The 24,170-nt window shown below is 52.3% G+C and overlaps 2 protein-coding genes across 9 annotated transcripts in view; one reads left to right on the forward strand and one right to left on the reverse strand.

Annotated features, from left to right (window-relative positions):
* STARD10 (StAR related lipid transfer domain containing 10) overlaps positions 1-10,934 on the reverse strand; it is a 59,395-nt gene extending 48,461 nt beyond the window's left edge. The window contains exons 1-3 of one of the 6 annotated variants that reach the window (XM_054526018.2): positions 10,823-10,934; positions 8,637-8,723; positions 1,573-1,694 (exon numbers count right to left, since the gene is read on the reverse strand). The gene's annotated coding sequence lies outside the window, so the exon portion shown is untranslated. Of the gene's footprint in view, positions 1-1,572; positions 1,695-8,632; positions 8,724-10,822 lie in introns of all 6 variants that reach the window. The other 5 variants (XM_054526019.2, XM_054526024.2, XM_054526021.2 and 2 more) reach the window with 5 other exon arrangements.
* Positions 10,935-12,300: 1,366 nt separating this feature from the next.
* ATG16L2 (autophagy related 16 like 2) overlaps positions 12,301-24,170 on the forward strand; it is a 30,141-nt gene continuing 18,271 nt past the window's right edge. Inside the window, exons 1-10 of one of the 3 annotated variants that reach the window (XM_063728200.1) lie at positions 12,301-12,741; positions 14,904-15,003; positions 15,912-16,011; positions 19,812-19,885; positions 20,187-20,438; positions 20,621-20,686; positions 20,989-21,102; positions 22,201-22,263; positions 22,875-22,983; positions 23,435-23,540. In XM_063728200.1, coding sequence (XP_063584270.1) covers positions 12,360-12,741; positions 14,904-15,003; positions 15,912-16,011; positions 19,812-19,885; positions 20,187-20,438; positions 20,621-20,686; positions 20,989-21,102; positions 22,201-22,263; positions 22,875-22,983; positions 23,435-23,540 — 1,366 coding nt within the window. In that variant the 5' untranslated portion in view covers positions 12,301-12,359. The remainder of the gene's footprint in view (positions 12,742-14,903; positions 15,004-15,911; positions 16,012-19,811; positions 19,886-20,186; positions 20,439-20,620; positions 20,687-20,988; positions 21,103-22,200; positions 22,264-22,874; positions 22,984-23,434; positions 23,541-24,170) is intronic. The other 2 variants (XM_054526015.2, XM_054526016.2) reach the window with 2 other exon arrangements.

A 24,170-nucleotide genomic window follows, 5' to 3' on the forward strand; every position in this document is an offset into this window, starting at 1 on the left:
TCTTGTTTATAAATTACCCACTCTAGGGTGTTTTATTATAGTAGCCCCAAAAGACTAAGACAGCAGCTGGGCGCGGTGGCTCATGCATGTAATCCCAGCACTTTGGGAGGCAGGTGGATCACAAGGTCAGGAGATCAAGACCATCCTGGCTAACACGGTGAAACCCCATCTCTGCTAAAAATACAAAAAATTAGCCAGGTGTGGTGGCAGGCACCTGTAGTCCCAGCTACTCGGGAGGCTGAGACAGGAGAATGGCGTGAACCCAGGAGGCAGAGCTTGCAGTGAGCCGAGATCGCGCCACTGCACTCCAGCCTGGGCGACAGAGTGAGACTCCATCTCAAAAAAAAAAAAAAGACTAACACAGCTGCAGCTGAACCCACTTTCCCCATACCATGGATGTTTTTCACCATTTCAGACTTTTAAGCTGTTTAGTTTATTTTTTACCTTTAGTAGAGATGGGGTTTTGCCATGTTGCCCAGGCTTGTCTCGAACTCCTGGGCTCAGGTGATCCTCCTGCCTTGGCCTCCCAAAGTGTTGGGATTACATGCACGAGCCACCACACCTGGCCTGTTTAGTTTTTAATTCTATTAATATATTAGTTAATTATCATCTTTAGTGGGCTATTGGTTATGGACATAAATAACTAATAAAAAGAAGCATAAAAATAAACCTGCAAATTTGCCTCAAGCTGATTGTTACCAGATTCTTGCATTTATCTGCTCAAAACTCACATCCAGATGTCACTAAGGCTGCAAAACCATGGCTGGAAGGAAAAAAAAGTAGACATGATGATTATATCTCATTTGGTTTTTCATATACCGAGAAGAAAGCCAACCTGCCCCTAAAGGTGTCATTTGTGAAAACTGTTTGCAAACAGCAGTCTGAATGTTTAATCTCATCATTTATAATAGAAACAGAATATGGCCGGTTGAGGTGGTTCATGCTTGCAATCCCAGTGGTTTGGGAGGCCAAGATGGGTGAATTGCTTGAGTTCAGGAATTTGAGACCGATCTGGACAACATGGCAAAAACCTTTCTCTACAAAACAAACAAACAAAAAACAAAACTTAGCAGGGCGTGGTGGCACATGCTTGTGGTCCTAGCTACACAGGAGGCTGAAATGGGAGGATTGCTTGAGCCTGGCGGGTGGAGGTTGCAGTGAGCAGAGATGATGCTACTGCACTCCAGGCTGGGCAACAGAGCAAGGCCCTATCTCTAAATAAATAAATAAATAAATAAATAAATAAATAAAAAGCTTGGTGTGATGGCATGCCCCTCCAGGACCAGCCACTTGGGAGACTGAAGCAGGAGGATCACTAGAGTCCGGGAGGTCACAGCTACAGTGAGCTATGACCACACCACTGCACTCGATCCTGGGTGACAGACAGAGACCCTGTCTCAATTAAAAAACAAAAAGAAGGCCTGGTGTGGTGGCTCACGCCTGTAATCCCAGCACTTTGGGAGGCCGAGGCGGCCAGATCAAAGGTCAGGAGATCGAGACCATCCTGGCCAACATGGTGAAACCCCATCTTTACTAAAAATACAAGAATTAGCTGGACATGGTGGTACGCACCTGTAATCCCAGCTTCTCGGGAGGCTGAGGCAGGAGAATCGCTTGAACCTGGGAGGCAGAGGTTGCAGTGAGCTGAGGTCGTGTCACAGCACTCCAGCCAGCCTGGGCGACAGAGCAAGACTCTGTCTCAAAAAAAAAAAAAAAAAAAGAAACAGAATATAACATTAGAAACAAAAATAAACCTGTTGGGTTTTAAGAAGTATTATGAAGTATTTCAGACATATACTTCCAATGTCAGGACACGTAGATCCAGCTCCTTCTTTGAATTGCATCGGATTCTGTCTTATGAATGTACCATGATATCTGTAACCATTCATCCTGTTGCACACTGGAGTGCAACTGCTGGGTCCAAGGATGTGCGTATATATCAGTGTGTAGATGGCCAAATTGTCCTAAGAGATTAAACCGATTTGCACTCCCACCAGCAACGAACAATGGACTCCCTTTCCCTCACGCACTCACCAACTCTGAATATAGCCATGCATCACTTAACAACCAGGATACGAACTGAGAAATGCATCGTTAGGTGATTTCATCCTTGTGTAAACATCATAGTGTACTTACACAAACGGAGGGTATAGCCCACCACACACACCTTGGCTATATGATATAACCTTTTGCTCCCAGGCTATAAACCGGTACAGCATGTACTACACTGAATACTGTAGGCAACTGTAACACAATGGTTTGTATTTGTGTATCTTAACATAGAAAAGGTATAGTAAAAATACAGTCTTATAATCTTATGGGACTGCTGTCTTATCTGCAGTCTGTTGCTGACTAAAACATCCTTATGCAGTGCATGACTGTATCTTGCAATGTCTTAACTTTTGCCAATATGATGAGTAAAAAAATGACCCCTCATTTGTACTTTAACTTACATTATAATTTTTTGTAGATAACTTTTATTTTCCTTTCTTTTTTGGGGGGCATGCAAGATCAGTGAGTTTTCTTTCTCTTCTGATGATGAAAGCCATTGCTCATTTTTATATTGGGTTTACAGTTTGGTTGATTTGTAGAAGTTCTATCTTCTGGATTTTACTACTTTGTTTTTTTTGTTTTTTTGTTTTTTGAGACAGAGTCTCGCTCTTGTCGCACAGGCTGGAGTGCAGTGGAGCGATCTTGGCTCACTGCAACATTTGCCTCCTGGATTTAAGCAATTCTCCTGCCTCAGCCTCCCAAGTAGCTGGGATTACAGGAGCACACCACCACACCTGGCTAATTTTGTATTTTTAGTAGGGATGGGGTTTCACCATGTTGGCCAGGTTGGTCTCGAATTCCTGACTTCAGGTGATCCACCCACCTGGGCCTCCCAAAGTGCTGGGATTACAGGCGTGAGCCACCGCGCCTGGCCTACTTTGTTTTTGTTTGTTTGTTTTTTGTTTTTGTTTTGAGATGGAGTCTCCCACTGTTACCCAGGCTGGAGTGCAGTGGTGCGACCTCGGCACACTGCAACTTCCGCCTCCTGAGTTCAAGTGATTCTCCTGTCTCAGCCTCCCAAGTAGCTGAGACTACAGGCGTGTGCCACCATGCCTGGCTAATTTTTGTATTTTTAGTAGAGACGGGCTTTCACCATGTTGGCCAGGCTGGTCTTGAACTCCTAAACTCAGGCAATCCACCTGCCTTGGCCTCCTAAAGTGCTGGGATTACAGGTATGAGCCACTGCGCCTGGCCTCCTATGTTGATGCCATTCTTTTCTGAGTGAGGTTTAAAAAAAAAAAATTGTGGTAAAACATAAGTAACACAAAAATTGCCTTTTTAACCATACTTTAATTTTTTATTTTTAAGAGTCTGGGTCTCACTCTGTCACCCAGGCTAGAGTACAGTAGTACAGTCATGGCTCACTGCAGACTTGACCTCCTGGGCTCAAGTGATTCTCCTGCTTCAGCCTCTCAAGTAGCTGGGATGACAGGCGCATGCCACCACGCCCCACTAATTTATATATATTTTGTAGATATGGGGTTTTCCTGTGTTGCCCAGGCTGCTCTCAAACTCGTGGGTTCAAGTGATCCACCCGCCTCAGCATCCCCAAGTGCTAGAATTATAGGCATGAGCCACCGTGCCTGGCCACTACTATTTCTAAAACTTTTTCATCACCCCAAACAGAAATTCTGTAAACATTAAGCAATATTTCCTCATTCTTCTTTTCCCCCTAACCCCTGGTAACCTCTAGTCTACTTTCTGTCTCCATTAGTCTATTCTATATATTTTATTTTTTTTAATTTTTTTTTTTGAGATGGAGTCTCGCTCTGTTGCCCAGGCTGGAGTGCAATGGCACCATCTCGGCTCACTGCAACCTCCGCCTCCCAGGGTCAAGCAATTCTCCTGTCTCAGCCTCCTGAGTAGCTGGGATTACAGGTGTGCATCACCATGCCTGGCTAATTTTTGTATTTTTCATAGAGACAGGGTTTCACCACGTTGGCCAGGCTGGTCTCGAACTCCTGACCTCATGATCTGCCCACCTCGGCCTCCCAAAGTGCTGGGACCACAGGCGTGAGCCACTATGTCCAGCCTTGTTTTATTTTTATTATTACTATTTTTCAGAGACTGAGTCTCCCTCCATTGCCTAGGCTGGAGTGTAATGGTATGATCTTGGTTTACTGCAACTTCCGCCTCCTGGGTTCAAGCAATTCTCCTGCCTCAACCTCCCTAGTAGCTGGGACTACAGGTGCCTGCCAACACACCTGGCTAATTTTTGTATTTTAAGTAGAGATGGGGTTTCACCATGTTGGCCAGACTGGTCTTGAACTCCTGACCTCAGGTGATCCACCTGCCTTGGCCTCTCAAAGTGTTGGAATAACAGGCATGAGCCACCAAGCCTGGCTATTCTGTATATTTTATGTAAGTGGATTTATAAATCTGTCCTTTTATGTCTAACTTATTTCATTTAGCATGTTTTCAAGTTTCATCCATGTTGTAGTATGTATCAGAATTTCATTCTTTTTTATGGCTGAATAATATTCTATTCTATGTATACACTCATTTTGCTTATCAATTCATCTGTTGATGGACACTTACAATGTTTCCACCTTTTGGATATTGTGAATAATGCTGCTATGAACATGGGTGTATGTCTTACTCTGAGTCCTGAGGCTGGGTAATTTATAAAGAAAAGAGGTTTATTTGATTCACAGTTCTGCAGGTTGTACAAGAAGCACATGCCATTAGCATCTGCTTCTGGTGAGGCCTCAGGCTGCTTCCACTCACTGTGGAAGGTGAAGGGGGGCCAGGGTGTGCAGAGATCACATGACAAGAGGGGAAGCAAGAGAGAGTAAGATGCGAGGGCCAGGCCCTTTTTTTGTTTTTTTCTGAGACAGAGTCTCCCTCTGTCACCCAGACTGGAGTACAGTAGCGTGATCTTGGCTCACTGCAACCTCCGCCTCCTGGGTTCAAGCGATACTCATGCCTCAGCCTCCCAAGTAGCTGGGACTACATGCACTCGCCACCACACCTGGCTGATTTATTTATTTATTTATTTGTATTTTTAGTAGAGATGGGGTTTCACCATGTTGGCCAGGCTGGTCTCGAACTCCTGACCTCAAGTGATCCGCCTGCCTCAGCCTCCCAAAGTGCTGGGATTACAGGAGTGAGCCACTGCTCCGGGCCTCCAGGCCCTTTTTAAACAATCAGTTCTCTGGGAACTGATAAAGTAAGAACTCACCATTCTTGCCCACCCAGGGAGGGCATTATGTCCTCATGAGGTTTCTGCCCCCATGACCCAAGCACCTCCCATTAAGGCCTCTCCAACACTGGGGATCCAATTTCAACATGACATTTGCGGGGGACAAACATCCAAACTATAGCAGCATACAAATATCTGTTCAAGTCCCTGCTTTTGATTCTTTTGATCTTGTGGATATGAACCCAGGAATGGAATTGTTGGATCATATGATGGTTGTACGTTTAACCTTTCGAGAAACTTCCAAACTATTTTCCACATCAGCTGTACCACCAGCCATTCCCACCAGCAATGCATGAGGGTTCTATTTTCTCCACTTCCTCCCTGACACTGTTATTTTATTTTTAAAAAATTACAGCCATCTCAGTAGATATAAAGTGCTATCTCATTGTGGTTTTTTATTTGCACTTCCCTACTGATGATGTTGAGCAATTTTTCACATGCTTATCAGCCATTTGTACATTTTCTTTGAAGAAATGTCTATTTATTTATTTTTGAGACAGCGTCTCAATCCATCGCCCAGGCTGGAGTGCAGTGGTGTGATCTCTGCTCACTGCAACCTCTGCCTCCCGGGTTCAAGCGATTCTCCTGCCTCAGCCTCCTAAGTAGCTGGGACTACAGGCAAGTGCCACCACACCCAGCTAATTTTTGTATTTTTAGTAGATGTGGGGGTTCACTATGTTGGCCAGGCGGGTCTTGAGCTCCTGACCTCAGGTGATCTGCCCGCTTCGGCCTCCCAAAGTGCTGGGATTACAGGCGTGAGCCACCGTGCCTGGCCTGAAGAAATGTCTACTTAAATCCTTTGCTTGGCCAGGTGTGGTGGCTCATATTTTTAGTCTCAGGTTGCTGACGTGGGAGGATTGTTTGAGCCCAGGAGTTTGAGGTTACAATGAGCTATGATTGTGCCATTGCACTCTAGCCTGGAGAGCAGAGTGAAACTCTGTCAAAAAAAAAAGCAAGAAGCAAAGTGTGGAAGTGTGTAAATGCTACGCTTTATGTTTTCTGTGGGTTTTTTTTTTTTTTAGACAAGGTCTCACTCTGTCACCCAGGCTGAGTGCACTGGCATGGTCACAGCTCAATGCAACCTCTGCCTCCTGGGCTCAAATGATCCTCCCACCTCAGCCTCCGGAGTAGCTGGGACTGTAGGCATGTGCCACCATGCCTGGCTAATTTTTGTATTTTTAGAAGAGACAGGGTTTCGCCATGTTGCCCAGGCTAGTCTCAGACTCCTGGGCTCAAGTGATCTGCTCGCCTCAGCCTCCCAAAGGGCAGAGATTACAGGCGTGAGTCACCGTGCCTGGTCCCCTTTGTGTTTTATGTGTTGTATATGCATAAATATTTCTGGAAGTATACACTCTGCAGTGTTAATGGTGATGCTTTTAGAGGAGGAAACTGGGAAAGTGGTGTATGTTAGCCACAGTGATGTATCCACACCCATTTCTCTTTTCCAGGGAATATGGAAAGACTACATTTCTCAACCTTCCTAGTAGATGTGATGTCACCAGTCAGAATTGGGCAGAAGAATGTGTCACTTCAGTCCAAGGCAATTAAGTGTTAGTGTCAATCTTTTCCCTCTCCCCTACCCCAATCTGAGCAGTTGGAATCAAATAACTGAGATTATGGTGATGTCAGAAGGATGCACTCTGGATTTAAGTCACTGCTGGGGGAGGACAGTACACCATCATTGTCTAATGTGGGATGAGTAAGAAATAAGCCTTTGTTGTGTTAAGCGACTGAGATTTGGAGTTTTATTTAGTATCACATGTGGTAGATTAAAGATGGCCAGACTTTTTTGACATTCCTTTTTTTTTTTTTTGAGACGGAGTCTCATTCTGTCACCCAGGCTGGAGTGCAATGGTGTGATCTCTGCTCACTGCGACCTCCGCCTCCTGGGTTCAACCGATTCTCCTGCCTCAGCCTCCTGAGTAGCTGGGATTACAGGCGTGCGCCACCACACCCGGCTAATTTTTGTATTTTTAGTAGAGATGGGGTTTCACCATGTTGGTCAGGCTGGTCTCAAACTCCTGACCTCAGATGATCCGCCCGCCTTGACCTCCCAAAGTGCTGGGATTACAGGTGTGAGCCACCGTGCCCGGCTTGACATTCCTTTCATTGAAAGCTGGGGCCTATGTCCCCTCTCCTTTAATCTGGGCTGGTCTGTGACTGCTTTGGTTAATAGAATGCAGAGGAAGTGATGTGTTCTAATTTCAGGGTCAAATCGTAAGAGACTGGCAGCTTTCGTACCGTTGGATGCATGTTTTGGGATGCCTCCCTCTCAGAATCTAGCCATCATGCTCTGAGAAACCTAAGCCATGTGAAGGGACCATATGTAGGTACTTTGGTTTGCAGCTCCGACCCTCTAGCCAATAGATGGCATCTCCTGCCAGCCAAATGAGTGAGCCATCAACAGTAACCCGCCCAGCTGAGTCTTCAGGTAACTCCAGTCCTGGTGTGATCGCAGTCACATAAGCCACTCAAAGTGAGAATCACCAGTTGAGTTCAGCCAACAGTCATGGGCAATATTAGAAATCACTGTACTGCCAGGTGCGGTGGCTCACGCCTGTAATCCTAGCACTTTGGGAGGCTGAGGAGAGCAGATTGCCTGAGCTCAGGAGTTTGAGATCAGCCTGGGCAACGTGGTGAAACCCTGTCTCTACTAAAATACAAAAAATTAGCCAGGTGTAGCAGCGTGTGCCTGTAGTCCCAGCTACTCGGGAGGGTGAGGCAGGAGAATTGCTTGAATCCAGGAGGCAGAGGTTGCAGTGAGCCAAGATCATGCCACTGCACTCCAGACTGGGAGACAGAGCGAGACTCCGTCTCTGGGAAAAAAAAAAAAAAAAAAAAGAAATCATTGTAACCACAGACCAGCCTGTCCTATCCTGATCAATAAGAAGGTGTGAGGCAAACAGGCTCACTTTTGTACTATTTCAATTTTTTGCTATGTGCATGTGATTGGTTTTCCAATTTAAAAAATAGCTACTTTTTTTTTTTTTTAACTGAGTCTTGCTCTTTCGCCCAGGCTGGAGTGCAACGGCACGATCTCAGCTCACTGCCACTTCTGCCTCCCAGGTTCAAGCGATTCTCCCCCCTCAGCCTCCCAAGTAGCTGGGATTATAGGCACCTGCCACCACTCCTGGCTAATTTTTTGTATTTTTAGTAGAGACGTGGTTTCACTATGTTGGCTAGGCTGGTCTCGAACTCCTGACCTCAGGTGATCCACCGCCTCAGACTCCCAAAGTGCTGGGATTACAGGCGTGAGCCACTATACCCAGCCAAAATATAGCTACATTTTTTATTTCAAAACTTCTAAGCATTGGACCATGCAAACTGTTTGGTTTTTTCTTTTTGATACACAGCAACAGCAATTTATTTACTGATTACCTACTCAGTTGGTGCTAAGCCCGGTTCTAGACGCTGGAGACACAGCCTAGATCAAGATTGACTTGGTCCTGGCTTTCCTGAAGTTCCCAGCCTGGTAGAAGAGACATAATAAACAACTAGCAAACACAGAAATGTGATTCTTTCTGGGAGTATTAGGTGCTCTGAAAGGAAGAACAAGGGTGATGTGATAGACGCTGATTGGGATGGGAGCTTTTTCAGATTGGATGACAGGAAAGGTCTTCTGAAATTCAGCTGGTATGTAGGAGCTAGCCCCTAAAAGTTGTGGAGGAAGAGCACTAGGAGGGGGGTGCAGCCAGGGCAACGCCTCCAAGGTGGGGCTAAGCTTGGCAGTGGGATTTCAGTGCAGTGAATAAGGCTAAAGAGTAGGAAGAGGTAAGATCAGTGATGTGGGCAGGGGCCAGATCAAGCAGGGCCTTGAAAGCCATGGTAAAGGGTTTGGTATTTGCTTTGACTATGCTGGAGAGCCTTTCAAGGGTTTTAAGCAAGAGGAACTTGAGATGATTTAAGGTTTTTGTTTTTGTTTTTGAGATAGAGTCTTGTTCTGTTGCTCAGGCTGGACTGCAGTGGAGCAATCTCGGCTCACTGAAACCTCTGCCTCCTGGGTTCAAGTGATTCTCCTGCCTCAGCCTCCTGAGTAGCTGGGATTACAGGCATGCGCCACCACGCCTGGATAATTTTTGTATTTTTAGTAGAGATGGGGTTTCTCCATGTTGGTCAGGCTGGTCTCAAAGTTCCGACCTCAGGTGATCCGCCCACCTTGGCCTTCCAAAGTGCTGGGATTACAGGCGTGAGCCACCATGCCCGGCCTGATTTAAGGTTTTGAACAATCACTCTGGCTTCTGGGAGATGCCTAACCCAGGTGCACTTTTTGTTTTGTTTTGTTTTGTTTTTGAGATGGAGTCTCGCTCTGTCACCAGGCTGGAGTGCAGAGGTGCGATCTCAGCTCATTGCAACCTCTGCCTCCCGGATTCAAGCAATTCTCTGCCTTAGCCTCCTGAGTAGTTGGGATTACAGGCGCCCACCACCAAGCCTGGCTTTTTTTGGGTATTTTTAGTAGAGATGGGGTTTCACTATACTGGCCAGGCTGGTCTTGAACTCCTGACCTTGTGATCCACCTGCCTTGGCCTCCCAAAGTGCTGGGATTACAGGTGTGAGCCACTGCGCCCGGCCTCCCAGGCGCAAGCTTTAAATTACATTTTAAGTACTTTAGGGCCAGGTGTAGTAGCTCATGCCTGTAATGCTAGCACTTGAGAGGCCAAGGCAGGAGGATTGCTTGAGCCCAGGAGTTAGAGACCAGCCTGGGCAACATAGTGAGACCTTGTCTTTACAGAAAATTTTAAAATGAGCTGGGTGGCTGGGCACGGTGACTCACGCCTGTAGTCCCAGCACTTTGGGAGGCTGGGGCAGGTGGATCACTTGAGGTCAGGAGCTGGAGATCAGCCTGGCCAACATGGTGAAACCCTGTCTCTCCTAAAAGTACAAAAATTAGCTGGGTGTGGTGACGCATGCCTGTAATCCCACCTATTCGGAAGGCGGATGCATGAGAATCGCTTGAACCCGGGAGGAGGAGGTTGCAATGAGCCGAGACTGTGCCACTGCACTCCAGCCTGGGTGACAGAGACTCTGTCTCAAAAAAAAAAAAAAAAACAAAAAAAAAATATCAGGTATAGTGGCATGTGCCTGTAGTCTCAGCTACTCGGGAGACTGAGGTGGAAGGATCATTTAATCCCAGGAGGATGAGGCTGCAGTAAGCCATGACTGGGCCACTGCACTCCAGCCTGGGCAACAGAGAGAGACCCTGTCTCAAAAACAAAACAGAACAAAAAAGTGAAGTACATTAGGTCCCCAGATCATGCTATAACATTTTTTTATATTTATTGGTCAAATCATATTTCTCTTACATAAATAATTTGAGATACGTTAAACAGCAAGTTAAATGTAAAAAGCAGAAATTCATCTCCATATATTATGTTATCTAAAATTTTATTTCAAGTGATCTTTATAATACAATCTTTCATATTCTAAAAATAGAACATGAATATTTTTAGTCAAAGTCAATCACTTCTTTATCACATACTACTCAAAAATGACAATTTATTTAACATTTCCTAGGTGTATTTTGTGAGTTAAAAAAGGATTAGGAAACCCTGCCCCAATATGACTCCTTACCTGAGAGAAACAGCATCTCTGCACCTCACAGCCAGGCCAAGCCCTGTTAATATACTCTCCCATGCACACAGCCAGAGTTCCTTATTTATATAGTGTCTCCAAGCACCCAAGAGTCCGCCAGTTCTAAAGGGAATTCATCACTGTCATCAGCTGGCCCTGGGTCTCCATGGGTACTGTGCCTGTCTCCTGGGCATGCCTTTTGCTGAACGTTACCACCCATCTTCAACACAAATACTCCTTCAAGAGACAGGCCAGGCCTGGGTTGGGGCTAGAGGTACAGAGACATCTGGGACCCAGGTCCTGCCCTAAGGGGCACCGCACAGATTACAGGATGGTGTGATAACTGGTGACAGTTATAACTCGAACTCAACTGGGGCTAGTGTCTGAGAAGCTTGAACTCAGTGTAGGGGCAGGAAAGTACTCCTGGAGGAGGTGACGCATGATTAGGAGCCAGGGCCCCTAGAGGCGACGGTGTTCCAAACATCAGGCTCGGCCTGTGCAAAGGCCATGGGCGTCTAAGACAATGACATGTGGGGGACTGAGCCCAGCTCACTGGAAGCAAAGCAGGCTACACTGACCTGGGGGCGTCTAGGCCTTCGCTGCTTTCTACGTCCTCTGACCCATCCCCATCAGAATCTCAACAGACTCGTCACCTCCAGGGCCTGCACTGCTCTCCCATCGTTGCCCAATTTCTCTCGTTCCCTAGGGATGTTCAGGTCTGCCAGCACTCAGATGGCAGGGCCTGCTGGCATGCCCCAGGGTGAGGCTGTGGCCAGCGAGTCCCTCCTTTCGTCTCACAGTAGCCTGAGCCTGCAGAGCTGGCTCTCTAGCACCTAGCTAGAGACGGTTTGACCACAGTTCCCTGCGACCCATGATTCACTTTCGAGGGTACCCACAAGAGATGTGTCTGCTCTTCCAGACGCCGCCCAATGGGGTGAAGCGTCTGGCCCTGAGTCAGGATGCTGGGGTGCTGGCCGTCTCAGCTACCCACTCCTTTGCAACCCCAGGCAAGCAAGCCCGTTCTCTCCTCCCGGCCAGGGGCTTTCTAGATGAAATCAGCTGAACCCCTTTACTCTCAGGGACCTAAAATTTCGGCGACCATGTGGAGCCGTAAACCCTTCTGCCTCCTGTCCTCCCAGCCCCGCACCCACCTGGCGTTTTCGTGTCACGGAACCTCTGCACGTGCTCTTCTCGAGGCCTAGAGTCCCTCTCTCTCCCTCTGGCCAACTCCTATTTCATCCCTCACAGACCCAACTCGAACGCCATCATCCCCGGAAAGCGGGGATTCCTCCCTTCAGTCTCTGCTTCCTTATCTTGCCGTCCTGCTCAGTGTACGCGCAGAGCCCGGGGCTGAGGGCCTCTGGGTCCCTGGCTGGGCGCGCGGCCAGGAGCGCGGCGGCGTGGGGAGCATCAGCGGCTCTCGGACTCTGCCCGGGCGCGACGGGGTTAAGAGACCCGGGCCTTGAGGGCCCCGCCTCCGGAGCGCTCTACCCGCGTGGGGGAAGCCGTCCCGGAGGCTCCGACCTCGCTCCTGCTTATGACCCTTGCAGCCACAGGAGCCCCCACTAAGGTGAACATTTCGGACGGGGCCCCGGCGGTTCAGACCCGGAGGCGGCTCCTCCCGGAGACGGCTCCTCCCGGCGTCGGCCTTCGGTCCTCCCCGCCAAAGCCCTCTTGGGACAAGCCGGGGATTCCCCGCCGCCGCCCGCCCCCTGGCGTCATGGAGTTCCCGCGAGGCCCCGCCCCGGCCTGGCGCCGTCCTGGGCGGGAGGAACGCGCCGCGAGACTGGAGAGCGCGGCCATGGCGGGACCGGGCGTCCCCGGTGCCCCCGCAGCCCGCTGGAAACGCCACATCGTGCGGCAGCTGCGGCTTCGGGACCGTACGCAAAAGGCGCTTTTCCTGGAGCTGGTGCCGGCCTGTGAGTGCGCCCCGGTGCTGAGAGGATGGCGGCTGAGGGGACGCGGCTACGGGGGCGGGGAGAGGGTTTGGCTGGCTCCTCCGCCTGTGACCCGAGTGCGCTGTGCTTTATGCCTTGAGCCTGTGCGTTACGCCCACCCCGACTGCCAGGACTCCGCCCCTTGCCATCCAGGCTCCGGTTAGAACCTGGACGAGCGCCTCCTGGTCCCCCTGCCCTCGTCGCCCCTCAGGACGGGCTCTGCCTCCCACAAGCTGGGCTTCCGAGACGCAAGCGCGTCCCCGGGTGTTGGTTTTGCAGGGTCTCTTTTGCCTCTCCTCCCGGGCAGTCCCCGGGGTAGGGGCTTGATCAGTGCACTTAGTCTCGGTAGCGCAGTGAAAGAACGCGGGACTTGTCCAGAGCAGCCACTTATTGGCCCATCCGGAGAGGGGCGACACTCGGAACCTCTAAGGAGGAGGCTGTGCATCTCAGGCTCTGCCGCTGACAGGCGACGCTGGCACAGGCTTATGGTACACCTCCCCGTCAGCCTACCCAGCCTGAGGGGGCATCAGGGGGCCCCAGGCTGCTGGCGGATGCTAGCTGAGCCCAGCGAAGTCGGACTCTCAGAATTGTTTCTGGGCAGCTGGTAAGGATGGGGTGTGGCATTTCAAGAGGGGATGAACAGGTGTGCCTGTGTGTCGCGCCTCTGGCCGCCTGCGATTGTATGTCTGCGGTTGGAAGTCTAACCACAATCCCTGCGGCTCTCTCACTGGGGCTAATCTTGGCCAAACCCCCACAATCAAATCTGTTCTTAGCCAGGAAAATTTCTCTGCAAGCTTCCAGGCTGCTGGTCCTCTACCTTCAGGGTTGCGAGGCCAGCCCCCACCTCCAGCAGCCACACTTCTCCACTGCTCAGACGGGCAGTGGAACCGTCCAGTTTGAGGGAGGGGGTCACCGCCCCCCAAACCCCCCCTCGCCCCGACCCAGGGAGCTATGAGTCTGAGGGACTAGAGAGACCTGGAGGGCTGAAATCAGACCGAAGGGCCAGTCTTGAGACCTTGGGCAGATCACATCGCTAAGCCTCAGTCTTCTTACTTGTTATTTGGGTATAGAGACCTTCTTTAAGTTTGCTGGGTGCTGCAGTACCCTGGGGGCTGAGGTGGGGTTTTCGTGAGAACTAGGCCAGGCCCAGGGCCTCAGTCAAGGTGACAGGGCACTGAGTGTGGGAAGGAAGTTGATGAGGAGGGAGCTAGGCCCGGGCTTACCACCCCACCCTCCCCTGGAACTGGTGAGAAAAGAGGAAGTGACTGTTGATGGGGGAGGGTGTTCCAGGGTCAAACCACCAACCTCCAGAATGTCTGCTGGATAATTGCTCAAGGACTTTCTATTCTGGCCTGGGGGTACCTTACACCAGGGCTGGGGAAGTTGGGATTATTTTTATTTATTTATTTATTTATTTATTTGAGATGGAGTCTTTGCTCTGTTGCCCAGGCTGGAGTGCAGTGGTGTGATCTCCGCTCACTGCAAGCTCTGCCTCCCGAGTTCACACCTGTCTCCCGTCTCAGCCTCCCAAGTAGCTGGGACTACAGGTGCCTGCCACCACACCCGGCTAATTTTTTGTATTTTTTAGTAGAGATGAGGTTTCACCGTGTTAGCCAGGATGGTCTCGATCTCCTGACCTCATGATCCGCCCTCCTTGGCCTCCCAAAGCGCTGAGAATTCAGGCGTGAGCCACTGTGCCCGGCCGGGGATTATTTTTAAGTGCAGAAAGCTAGAGCCCTTGGAGGGGAAGTGACTTGCCAAAGGCCATTGACAGGTAGAGCTCAGTTTATTTCATCACTTTCTGGGGCTAAACTTTGCTCTGAGGCAGGGATGAATCAATCCCAGGCCCCTTCCTTCCCTCAGGACCCTCAGCGGGCAGTACCCCGCAGGGGTCATCCTTCTGTCCCTGGGAGAGCAGGTCCTCTTCCATGTGGGCCTGGGGACCTGTGCTATGAGGACACTGCTAGGGCTGAAGGTCCTGTAGAACTGCACAGATGCCCCTCAGGCACAGGGCAGAGGCCAGCCTGCCAGAAGCTTCCCCATCCCTAGCATCTCTGCAGCCCTTTTAGCCGGAGATAAATTGCATGCCAGGGGGCTGCTGGGTATCTGTCTCTGCCCCAGGCTCACTCTCTTGCACCCTCCAGATAACCATCTCTTAGAGAAGGCTGAGCTGCTGGACAAGTTCTCAAAGAAGCTGCAGCCGGAGCCAAACAGTGTCACTCCCACCACCCACCAGGGCCCCTGGTGAGTGTGTGTGTGTCCGTGGTCATAAAGGGCTGCCTGTGCCGGGGCCCTGCCCCTGCTGCCTGTGCTGGGTTCATTCTCTCCCTAGTGCCTCATCAGCCCTTGGCTGCTGCCCAGGGGTGGTGGGGGAGGCAGGCCCTCGGCCTTCCCACAGGCCAGCTGTTTAGAATCTCTTTCCCCTCCACCTTTCTTTGTCCATCTCTCTGCATTTGTCCCATCTCCTTCCCCTCCCACCCCTATACTTATGTCTTTTCCCTTTCTCAGTCTTTTTCCATTTCCCTGTTCCTTGCCTGATGCCTAAAGAAAGGGTCTTGCTACCTATTCCAAAGAGGGAGTAAAGATGAGAACCAGGAATAGGTTGGGGCTCAGAGTTGGGAGGTGCTTTGCTTTTTTTTTTTTTTTTTTTGAGACGGAGTCTGACTCTGTCACCCAGGCTGGAGTGCAGTGGCATGATCTCAGCTCACTGCAACCTCTGCCTCCTGGGTTCAAGCAATTCTCCTGCCTCAGTCTCCTAGAGCGTGCACCACCACCCCTGGCTAATTTTTGTATTTTTAGTAGAGACGGGGTTTCACCATGTTGGCCAGGACGGTCTTGATCTCTTGACCTTGTGATCCACCCACCTCGGCCTCCCAAAGTGCTGGGATTACAGGTGTGAGCCACCACGCCCGACTGGGAGGTGCTTCTTGAGAAGGGTCCTTGGCCAAGGCCTAGGGGAATCTTAGAGCAGAGGAGTCATGGACAGCTCATTTCTAGAGACTTGCCTTTTCCTTTACTGGCTTGCTGGCTTCCATCTTCCCAGGAGGAAGTTAATGGCTCTTGTTTTAGGCTTTTCATGTAGCATCGCTTGGGTGCCTTTGGGCACTTGGGTGAACCGGGGGACATTGAGCACCACTCTGATTGGTTGGCAGGGAGGAGTCAGAGCTTGACTTAGACCAAGTCCCATCACTGGCCGCACTGAGGGTGAAGTGGCAGGGTGAGGAGGAGGGGCTCCGGCTGGTCTGTGGTGAGGTAAGTTGGGAAGGGGTCTGAAAATGGGTTAGAGAGATGTGGTCCAAGGGAGCCAGCCAGTGAGGGGTACTCCTGTGTTTGCTGCATTCTCCAAGCCCAGTGCTGCAAGCATTGAGTGAGCCCTAGTGTGTGCCAAGCCCTGACCTGAAGCTGAGCAGGGGTCAGAGTGCCCTGGGCAGCCCAGGATGAAGTGGGCTCCAACAGCAGCTGGAGGGAGTTAGGTGTGCAAGGGCCTGGCAGCCCATTTCCCTTCCACATGGTTTAGCCTGCTCTGCTCACTACTCCATGGCTCACCCCTCGCCCAGCCATCCCCAAGGCCTAGCACCAGTTGATGCTCAATGTACATTTGCAGACTACAGAAGTAAGGTTCATTTAGCTCACTGGCAGGGTGTGGACGCTCCACCTGACACTACCGCCTTCCCTGCCCCCTTGCAACAGTGTCTCTTGGCTTCTCTTTCACCATGCTCTCCTGGTTTCCCTCTCATTTCTGTGATTGTTGCCTCTGAACTCCCTTCACTGGCTCCTTTCCCTCCTCCCTATTCCTGTCCCTTCAAATGTGGGTGTTCTGGGGGTTCACTGACCCCCATTTTTTCTGTTTGCCAACTCTCAGATCTGCCTCTAGCCCAGCCTTCTTTTCTGAGCTCGACTCTCTTGGTCAGCTGCTTTTTGGAGATCACATCTAAAATCAGGCTCACCGTCTCCCTCAGAATTTGGCCCACGCCGTTTTGAGAGTTGACTCCCTGCAGGCATTGGGCTAAACATTGTCTCAGTTAATCCTTCACAACTTTATGGTTGCAGAGGAGGAAACAGGCTTGGAGAGGTAGGGCCAGGATTTGAGCCCCTCTCACACAAATCACCTTCTGTGCTCTCCATTCATTCTCTGAACATCTATTGACAGTTGCTATATCCAAGGTACAGGGAATGCAACAATAAACAAGACCTGGCCCCATGGGGCTTCCAGTCCTCTGAAGGAGACTGTGATAGCCCAGTAAATACACATCCAGTCACAGAATGGCAAGTCACCTGCCCAACAGAAATGTGGGCATAGGTACGGACTCATTTGAGAACCTTTCCCCAGAGCTGCTGTTGTAGGTCCAATTCAATATTTGTTTGAGAGGTGATTCTCAAACATCTGACCCCCCCCACGCCACCCCCAGCCTCTGGGCTGTGAGCTCCCCAAGCCCTGGGATGTCTTGGTTTGCCTCCAAGGCAAACCTATATCCTTAGGGCCTGTGTCCACAGTCCATTCCATACTAATGACTATTTGTAAAGTGATGAATGAGGTGCGCTGTCCTTCCTGTCTTCCTGTGACTGCCCCCCCAGTCGTTCTCACACATGCTGGAAATGCAGGAGCACCTCTGACTCCTCCCAGCCCTCCATCCTGAGCTGGTCACAAGCTCATGTTGACTCTCTCCAGATCCATCAATGTCTCTCTGTTTCTTGTACCATATCTGAGATGGTACAAGTAACTTTCATCCTGCCCTGGAACACTCCTTTAGCACTCCCTGTCCCTTCTCCATACAGCTTTCAGTGTGATATATTTTAATTAAAAAAAAAAAAAGATCTCCATTAAAGACAAGCAATACACAAAACATGCTTGTAAACAAGTCAAGAGAATAGAAACCATAGAGTAAAAAGTAAAAGCCCGTCTTACTACCTCTGTCCCCATGGTTAGTGTGCTGTAGATCTTCCAAAGTTCCTAGCCTGGCTCCCCCATCGAGCTCCCCAGGCTCCTGTCACATGTCCTGCCACGCTCATCTCTCAGCTCCCAGCTCCCTTTGCCTGGGATACTTTCCCTGGCCCCCAGCACTCCTTCCCAGGACACACACCAGCCAATACCCATTGGATGCGCCAGAGGATGGGGGCAGTGAGGAGGCTTTTTCTTTTCTTTCTTTTTTCTTTTTTTTTTTTTTGAGATGGAGTCTTGCTCTGTCGCCCAGGCTGGAGTGCAGTGGCACGATCTCGGCTCACTGCAAGCTCTGCCTCCTGGGTTCATGCCATTCTCCTGCCTCAGCTTCCTGAGTAGCTGGGACCACAGGCACCCGCCACCACGCCCGGCTAATTTTTGTATTTTTAGTAGAGATGGGGTTTCACCATGTTAGCCAGGATGGTCTTGATCTCCTGACCTCGTGATCCGCCCGCCCTGGCCTCCCAAAGTGCTGGGATTATAGGTGTGAGCCACAGCACCCAGCCTTTTCTTTTCTTTTGTAAAAATTTCTCTAGTAGTTCCATACATCACAAGCATTTATCATTAACTTCTTATTTTAAAATAATTATAGATTCACAGGAAGGTGCAAGGATAGTCCAGAGTTCCTGTGTCCCCTTCCCCCAGCATCTCCTACTGGCTACATCTTACATAACTATAATACCCACAACCAGGAAACTGGGATTGGTATGAAGTGTGTATATGTGCTTTGTCATTTTATCACATGTAGATTTGTGTAACTGTCAAGATATGGCACTGTTTCACCACTACAAAGATATCTTTCTTGCTACCCCTTTTTAGTCACATTCACCCCTCTCCCCTCAACCATCCCTAACCCCTGGCAAGTACTAATCTGTTTTCCACCTCTACTACTTGAATTTTGAAAGGCATACAATAAAATATTGAATGGTACAACACAACATAAATGAAAGCAAGTGACAGGTGAGAAAGTGGAGGTGGTGATCAGATTGCTCAGTGGTGAAAAGAATTATGTTGTAAATGGGGCCAACTATGAATAAAGGTGCCCAACCCGCATGTGCAGATTCCTTCTTCGCAGACTCACTCACAGAGGGTGTCATGTCAGTGCAGGTGGCAGCACCAACCTTGCTCCTCAGTCTGTCCTCACCAGGGCCACATGAGAACACAGGAACAGATTAGCAACAAGAGCCCCCGGCCTTGGCCAGAGGCGCCTCTGGCCCTCATGTTCTCTTGTCACACTGGTGGGAGCTGCCTTGCCTGGGGTCTGTCTCTCCCACCGACCCTGCTTGGCTCTGGGTTGAAGGCATGACGAATGAGGCGGGGGTGCAGATGAAATGACCCTCACCCCCTCTCCTGGGCTGCCAGGGCTGTTCCCATATTGAGTCTGGGCCGTGGCTCCCCGAGTCCATGCCTGATCTTAGCCTTGTGTGCCTCTGCGCAGGGCTTCTCACTGCTGAGACCTGTGCTTGGGCAGGCCTGGGTTGGGTGAGGCCAGGAAGCCAGCAGGGAGGGGTGGGGAACAGAACTCACATTCCCCTGACCAGCCTGGAGGGTGATGCAGTTAGGTGGCTTGGGCCCAAATCTCTTAGCTACGTGACTTTGGGCAAGACACTTAAACCTCTCTGTCGGTGTCCTTGTCTGTGAAGTGAGAGTGGCAGTACCAGCCTCCTGGTGTGGTGAGGATGGAAGGAGCGTGTAGCCTGCTGGGAACATCATGGCGCCCGAGGGCTGGATGAGCATTTGGCAGCCTCTGCGCTAGGAGTCCTCCAGTGGTTCCGCATGGCGCTGGGAGCGGAGCGCTGGCTTCCCACTCTTCAGGCGAGGCAGTGGAGCGGGTTGCTCTTGCCAGAGAGGTTCCTAGTAGGGTCGCAGAGAAACGAAGCGGCACGGCGAGGATTGGGGCCCAGGGCTGACTCCAGAGCCCGAGGGCCTTCCACTGCTCCACAAACAGCAGCGCGTCCCTGTGCAAAGTCCCAAACCTGTGTGGGGCTCAGCTTGCTTTTCAGGAAGGGGGCGGGCAGGGGAGCAGCCGACTGTCCCTTAGCGCCTTCGGCCCGGGAGGGACTGGAGGCCTGGAGTGGCCTGAGCGCCGCCGTGCCCACCTGTCCGCCCCCAGATGGCCTACCAGGTGGTGGAGAAGAGCGCGGCCCTGGGCACCCTGGAGTCGCAGCTGCAGCAGAGGCAAAGCAGGTGAGGCGCGGGCGAGTGCGGGAGGGACCGCGCCCACCTCAGGGAGGCCTGGGGCCAACTCTGCGGGAGGCGGGGGAATGGCGCGGGTCGAGAGCTTTCCCTGCGTCCCCCCGAGCCCATCGGTTGGTGCCAGAGGACCGAACGGCTGGGCTCTGAGGGCGAAGGCTTGGGGGAGACCTGACTTAGCCACCCGGCTAGCCGCGTTTGGCATGGGCAGGTCTGTCTCTGTTCCGAGGCAGATTCCCACTGGGCAGTGACGGGGGAGGTTTGGGACCTGCTATCCGCTCTTTCCGTCCTCCAGGCTGGCGGCCCTGGAGGCCCGCGTGGCGCAGCTGCGAGAGGCGCGGGCGCAGCAGGTCCAGCAGGTGGAGGAGTGGCGGGCGCAGAACGCGGTGCAGCGGGCAGCCAACGAGGCGCTGCGCGCGCACGTCGGGCTCCGGGAGGCGGCACTGCGCAGGCTCCAGGAGGAGGCACGCGAGCTGCTGGAGAGGCTCGTGCAGCGCAAGGCGCGCGCCGCAGCCGAGCGCAACCTGCGCAACGAGCGCCGGGAGCGGTGAGGGAGCGGGCCCCGCCCCTTCTGAGGAAAGGCCCCGCCCCTGCAGGGAGGAGTCGGGCCTCGCTGGTGTCTGGAAGGGAGGGGGGCAGTAGCCGCACCCTGGAGTAAGGGACCGGGTCGAGCCCCGCCTGCGTGCGAGGCACCGTGCCAGGGTCTCAGGATGCTTTTTACCCAACAAGGGCCAAGCAGGCGCGGGTGTCCCAGGAGCTGAAGAAGGCTGCCAAGCGGACCGTGAGCATCAGCGAGTAAGAGTGGGGATGGGCCAGTCCGACCCTTGTGTTCTGCCTCCCGCCCCTGCCTGCCTGCGGCACCCAGGCTGCCGACTGCACTTGTGCACAGCCCCGTCCTGAGGCCCCCAGGTAGTCGGGACCCATGGGACACCTGCAGAGGACCGTGTGGTCGTAGGAGCCTGCATGCGTGACCGCTGCACGAGTACCCGCACAGAACCCTCATCACTGGGAATTCCTGTCTTCAGCGTGTCCTGTGCTGGGGTCGGGAGGGGCTGGCTTGGTCCCTTGGCCTTTCTGAGCTTTATTACCTCTCCTAGGGGCCCGGACACCCTAGGCGATGGGATGAGGGAGAGAAGCGAGACTCTGGCTCTGGCCCCTGAGCCAGAGTCCCTGGAGAAGGAAGCTTGTGAGAAGTGGAAGAGGCCCTTCAGGTGAGGACCCAGGTGACGGTCTCAGAGCTCTGAGCTGAGCCCCACCCCAGAGGCTGCCAGGGTCTTCCTCTTGGACCGTGGAGTCAGCTCTTGGGTTGGGAGGAAGCTTGAGGAGAGGCCGGAAAGCTCAGATCTCCCAGGTCTAGTCTGACATGCATTGTCTGGAGCCACTTGGGGTCAGTTCCATCTCACCCCCTCAACCCCTACCCTCAACCCTTTTCCTCCTTCTTGGGAATCAGAGCTCTGGGGGTGGGGTGTCAGGCTTGTGAATAGCTGTCACCAGGAGAGAACCTGTGGGCAAAGCCCAGAGCCCAGTCATGTCAGGCATGTGTGTGCAGCCATAGGTGTGCAAGCATGTGCATCCGCAGGGACATAGGCCACAGGTGTGTACAAGCTTGACTGAGCCTGTCTGTGTGTGTGAATATATTAGCATGTGTAGATGTGTGCTCACACTTGTGGGACCTGATTGGGGCTTCAGACCTTGGGTGCCTGTCCGCAGGGTCTCCTCCATCCTTCTTGATTTGCCTGTCATTGAGGCTGCCCCCTCCAGGCTCCATTCCCCAGCCTAACACCTCTTCTCAGTCTTTCCTTGCAGGTCCCCGGTGTCCCGGCCTTGGGGCAGTGAAGAAACCGTGGGGAGGGGCATGAGATGCCAGTCCCCAAAGTCCTTGGGAGCCCTTGTGGGCCAAGTCATTGCAGGACACACCCTCTCCTGGGCATTGCTGAGGTCACCTAGTGAGCCTAGGCTTCCCCCTTCTTCCATCCCCAGCCTGGGGGAATCTTCAGCATCTCTCTTCCCTGTAGGCCCCAGCTCAGCTTCCCAGGAACTTTTGTTTTTGGGTACTTGTAGGGTAAGGCAGTTCTTCCCATCGTGAGGGAGACCTTGGGAGACTTTCACTACCAAATCTATTGCTGCCCCGACCTTCCTGGGACTGGTCTGGGTCACCCTAGTCTCCTGGTCTTGGAGAAGTCAAGTTCTTATCCCAGACTTGAGAGGTTACAAGCCTCCAGGTCTCTGGCAAAGTGTGGAGATGATGGACAGCCATTGGTACACACACCAGCCAATCCCTTAGCATATCTCTCTCGGTTTTGTCTCAGGTCTGCCTCAGCCACCTCCCTGACGCTGTCCCACTGTGTGGATGTGGTGAAGGGGCTTCTGGAGTAAGTGTGTGTGTGCCTGTGTGTGCACCCATGTGTGTGTCGGGCTCCCCAGCCCAGGCTTGGTCTGTGTCTGCGCTTCGACCTGTCCATCCCTGTGATGCGCAGCTGTCTGCCTGTGAGTCTGTTGGGCCCTGGAGACAGGAGCCAGGTGAATGGCCTCAGCCCCAGCCCCGGTTCAGCTGTCTTCCAGGTTCTGTCCTCACAAGGGTCTGTCTTCATCCAAGGTCGTCACAGGGGACCAAAAGCTCCAGCCTCAGGCAGGGCAGGAGCTCCTACTCAATTGGGAAAAATGCTCTGAAATGTCAGGGACTCATTCAGAGTCACAGAGCCAAGCAGTGGCAAGACTGGGATTGAAACCCCAGCCCTGAGGTTTCTTTGCACCCACCAACCCTACCCTGCTCCTGTGTCTGCCTCTGTGTGCTCCCCACCCTGTCTCCACACCAACCCCTGGGGTCGAGGCTGGGTTGGGGAATGCGCTCACTGCTCCTTGGGGCCATGTTCTGCCGCCTGCCATGTCTGCTTCCTATAGTTGATGCCTCAGGGGAGCTGGAGGCTCCCACCTGAGAAGGCCTTGCTGAATGCCCTCCTGACCCCAACCCACCTTACCCCAGTTTTAAGAAGAGGAGAGGTCACTCAATTGGGGGAGCCCCTGAGCAGCGATACCAGATCATCCCTGTGTGTGTGGCCGCCCGACTTCCTACCCGGGCTCAGGATGTGCTGGTAAGGGAGGAGCTGAGCCACATGGGTGGGGCAGTGGTGAGGGAGTGCAGGCACAGGTGTGGTCTCGGCACCAGGGGTGGTCCCAGGAGGCCAGGGAAGCAAGGCTGGGCTCCTCAGCAGGAGCAGGAGGCTGCCTCCCACAGCCTGTGGTGGGAGCCACTTAAGCATGTTATGATGTGGGCATGAGCCGGGGAGGGAGAGAGAGGAGGCTGGGAGGCCAGGCAGGAGAGTAGAGTAGCATAGCACGGAGGCTGCTGCAGGGGTCCAGGCAGAGGTGAGAACACCTAGTGGGGCCGGGTTTGAAACTGAAAGTGTGGACAGAGAAACTGGGGAGGGGGATACCACGTCTGCAGCAGGCTGTGTCTGCACAGGCACCGGTGAGAGGGCCTGTGAGCACTCAGAGACACATGCGCGTGGAGGGCCGGGGCACCAACCTCCCCTTTCCCCACAGGATGCCCACCTCTCTGAGGTCAATGCTGTTCGTTTTGGCCCCAACAGCAGCCTCCTGGCCACTGGAGGGGCTGACCGCCTGATCCACCTCTGGAATGTTGTGGGAAGTAAGGAGCCCTCCCCTGCAGGCCAGCTCGGTGCTTCTCTCCAGACCCTCTCCTCAGCTCACTCCTTGGTGGGCAGAGGTCTTGGATCTCTTTGTGTTTCTCCATCTGGAATATTCTGTGGGCAGTGACTAGACAGTGCCTTGGAAAGAGTGAGACTCTGGGCGTACTGTTCTGAAGAAGGGTGGAGCCTCCTGGCTCCTAGGGTCCAGATTTGCAGAATGGGGAGGGCTGAGTTCAGATAGTCCCTGATGGGGGTTGGTGGGGGTCCCCTATCATGAGATCCTACAGAGACAGGCCCTTGAAGAGCAGGTCCCTGAGTCTACCAGGTGACCCTCTTCTAGCATCACTTGAGCTCTCAGAACTCAGGTAAGAGACAAATATGAACTGTTGGCCTTGTCCCAAGCTCTGTGCTCTGGAGAGGAGGTGTCCTAGGGAGTCAGAGCCAGCTCCTGGGGGCTTCCTAGAAAAGGCAAGTTTCTGGCTGTCCTGATCCTGGCTTGCTGCGTGCTCTACATAGTCCCTTCTCCCTGGTCCTCTCTAGCCTGGTCTGTGAAATGACTAGCTGTCCCTGGGACCCACTGCCAGCAGTTAGGGGAGGTGTAGTCTCCAGCCCAGGCCCGCAGAACAGAC

The sequence above is a fragment of the Pongo abelii genome, chromosome 9 (genome assembly GCF_028885655.2).
Source record: "Pongo abelii isolate AG06213 chromosome 9, NHGRI_mPonAbe1-v2.0_pri, whole genome shotgun sequence".
Lineage (NCBI taxonomy): Eukaryota > Metazoa > Chordata > Mammalia > Primates > Hominidae > Pongo > Pongo abelii.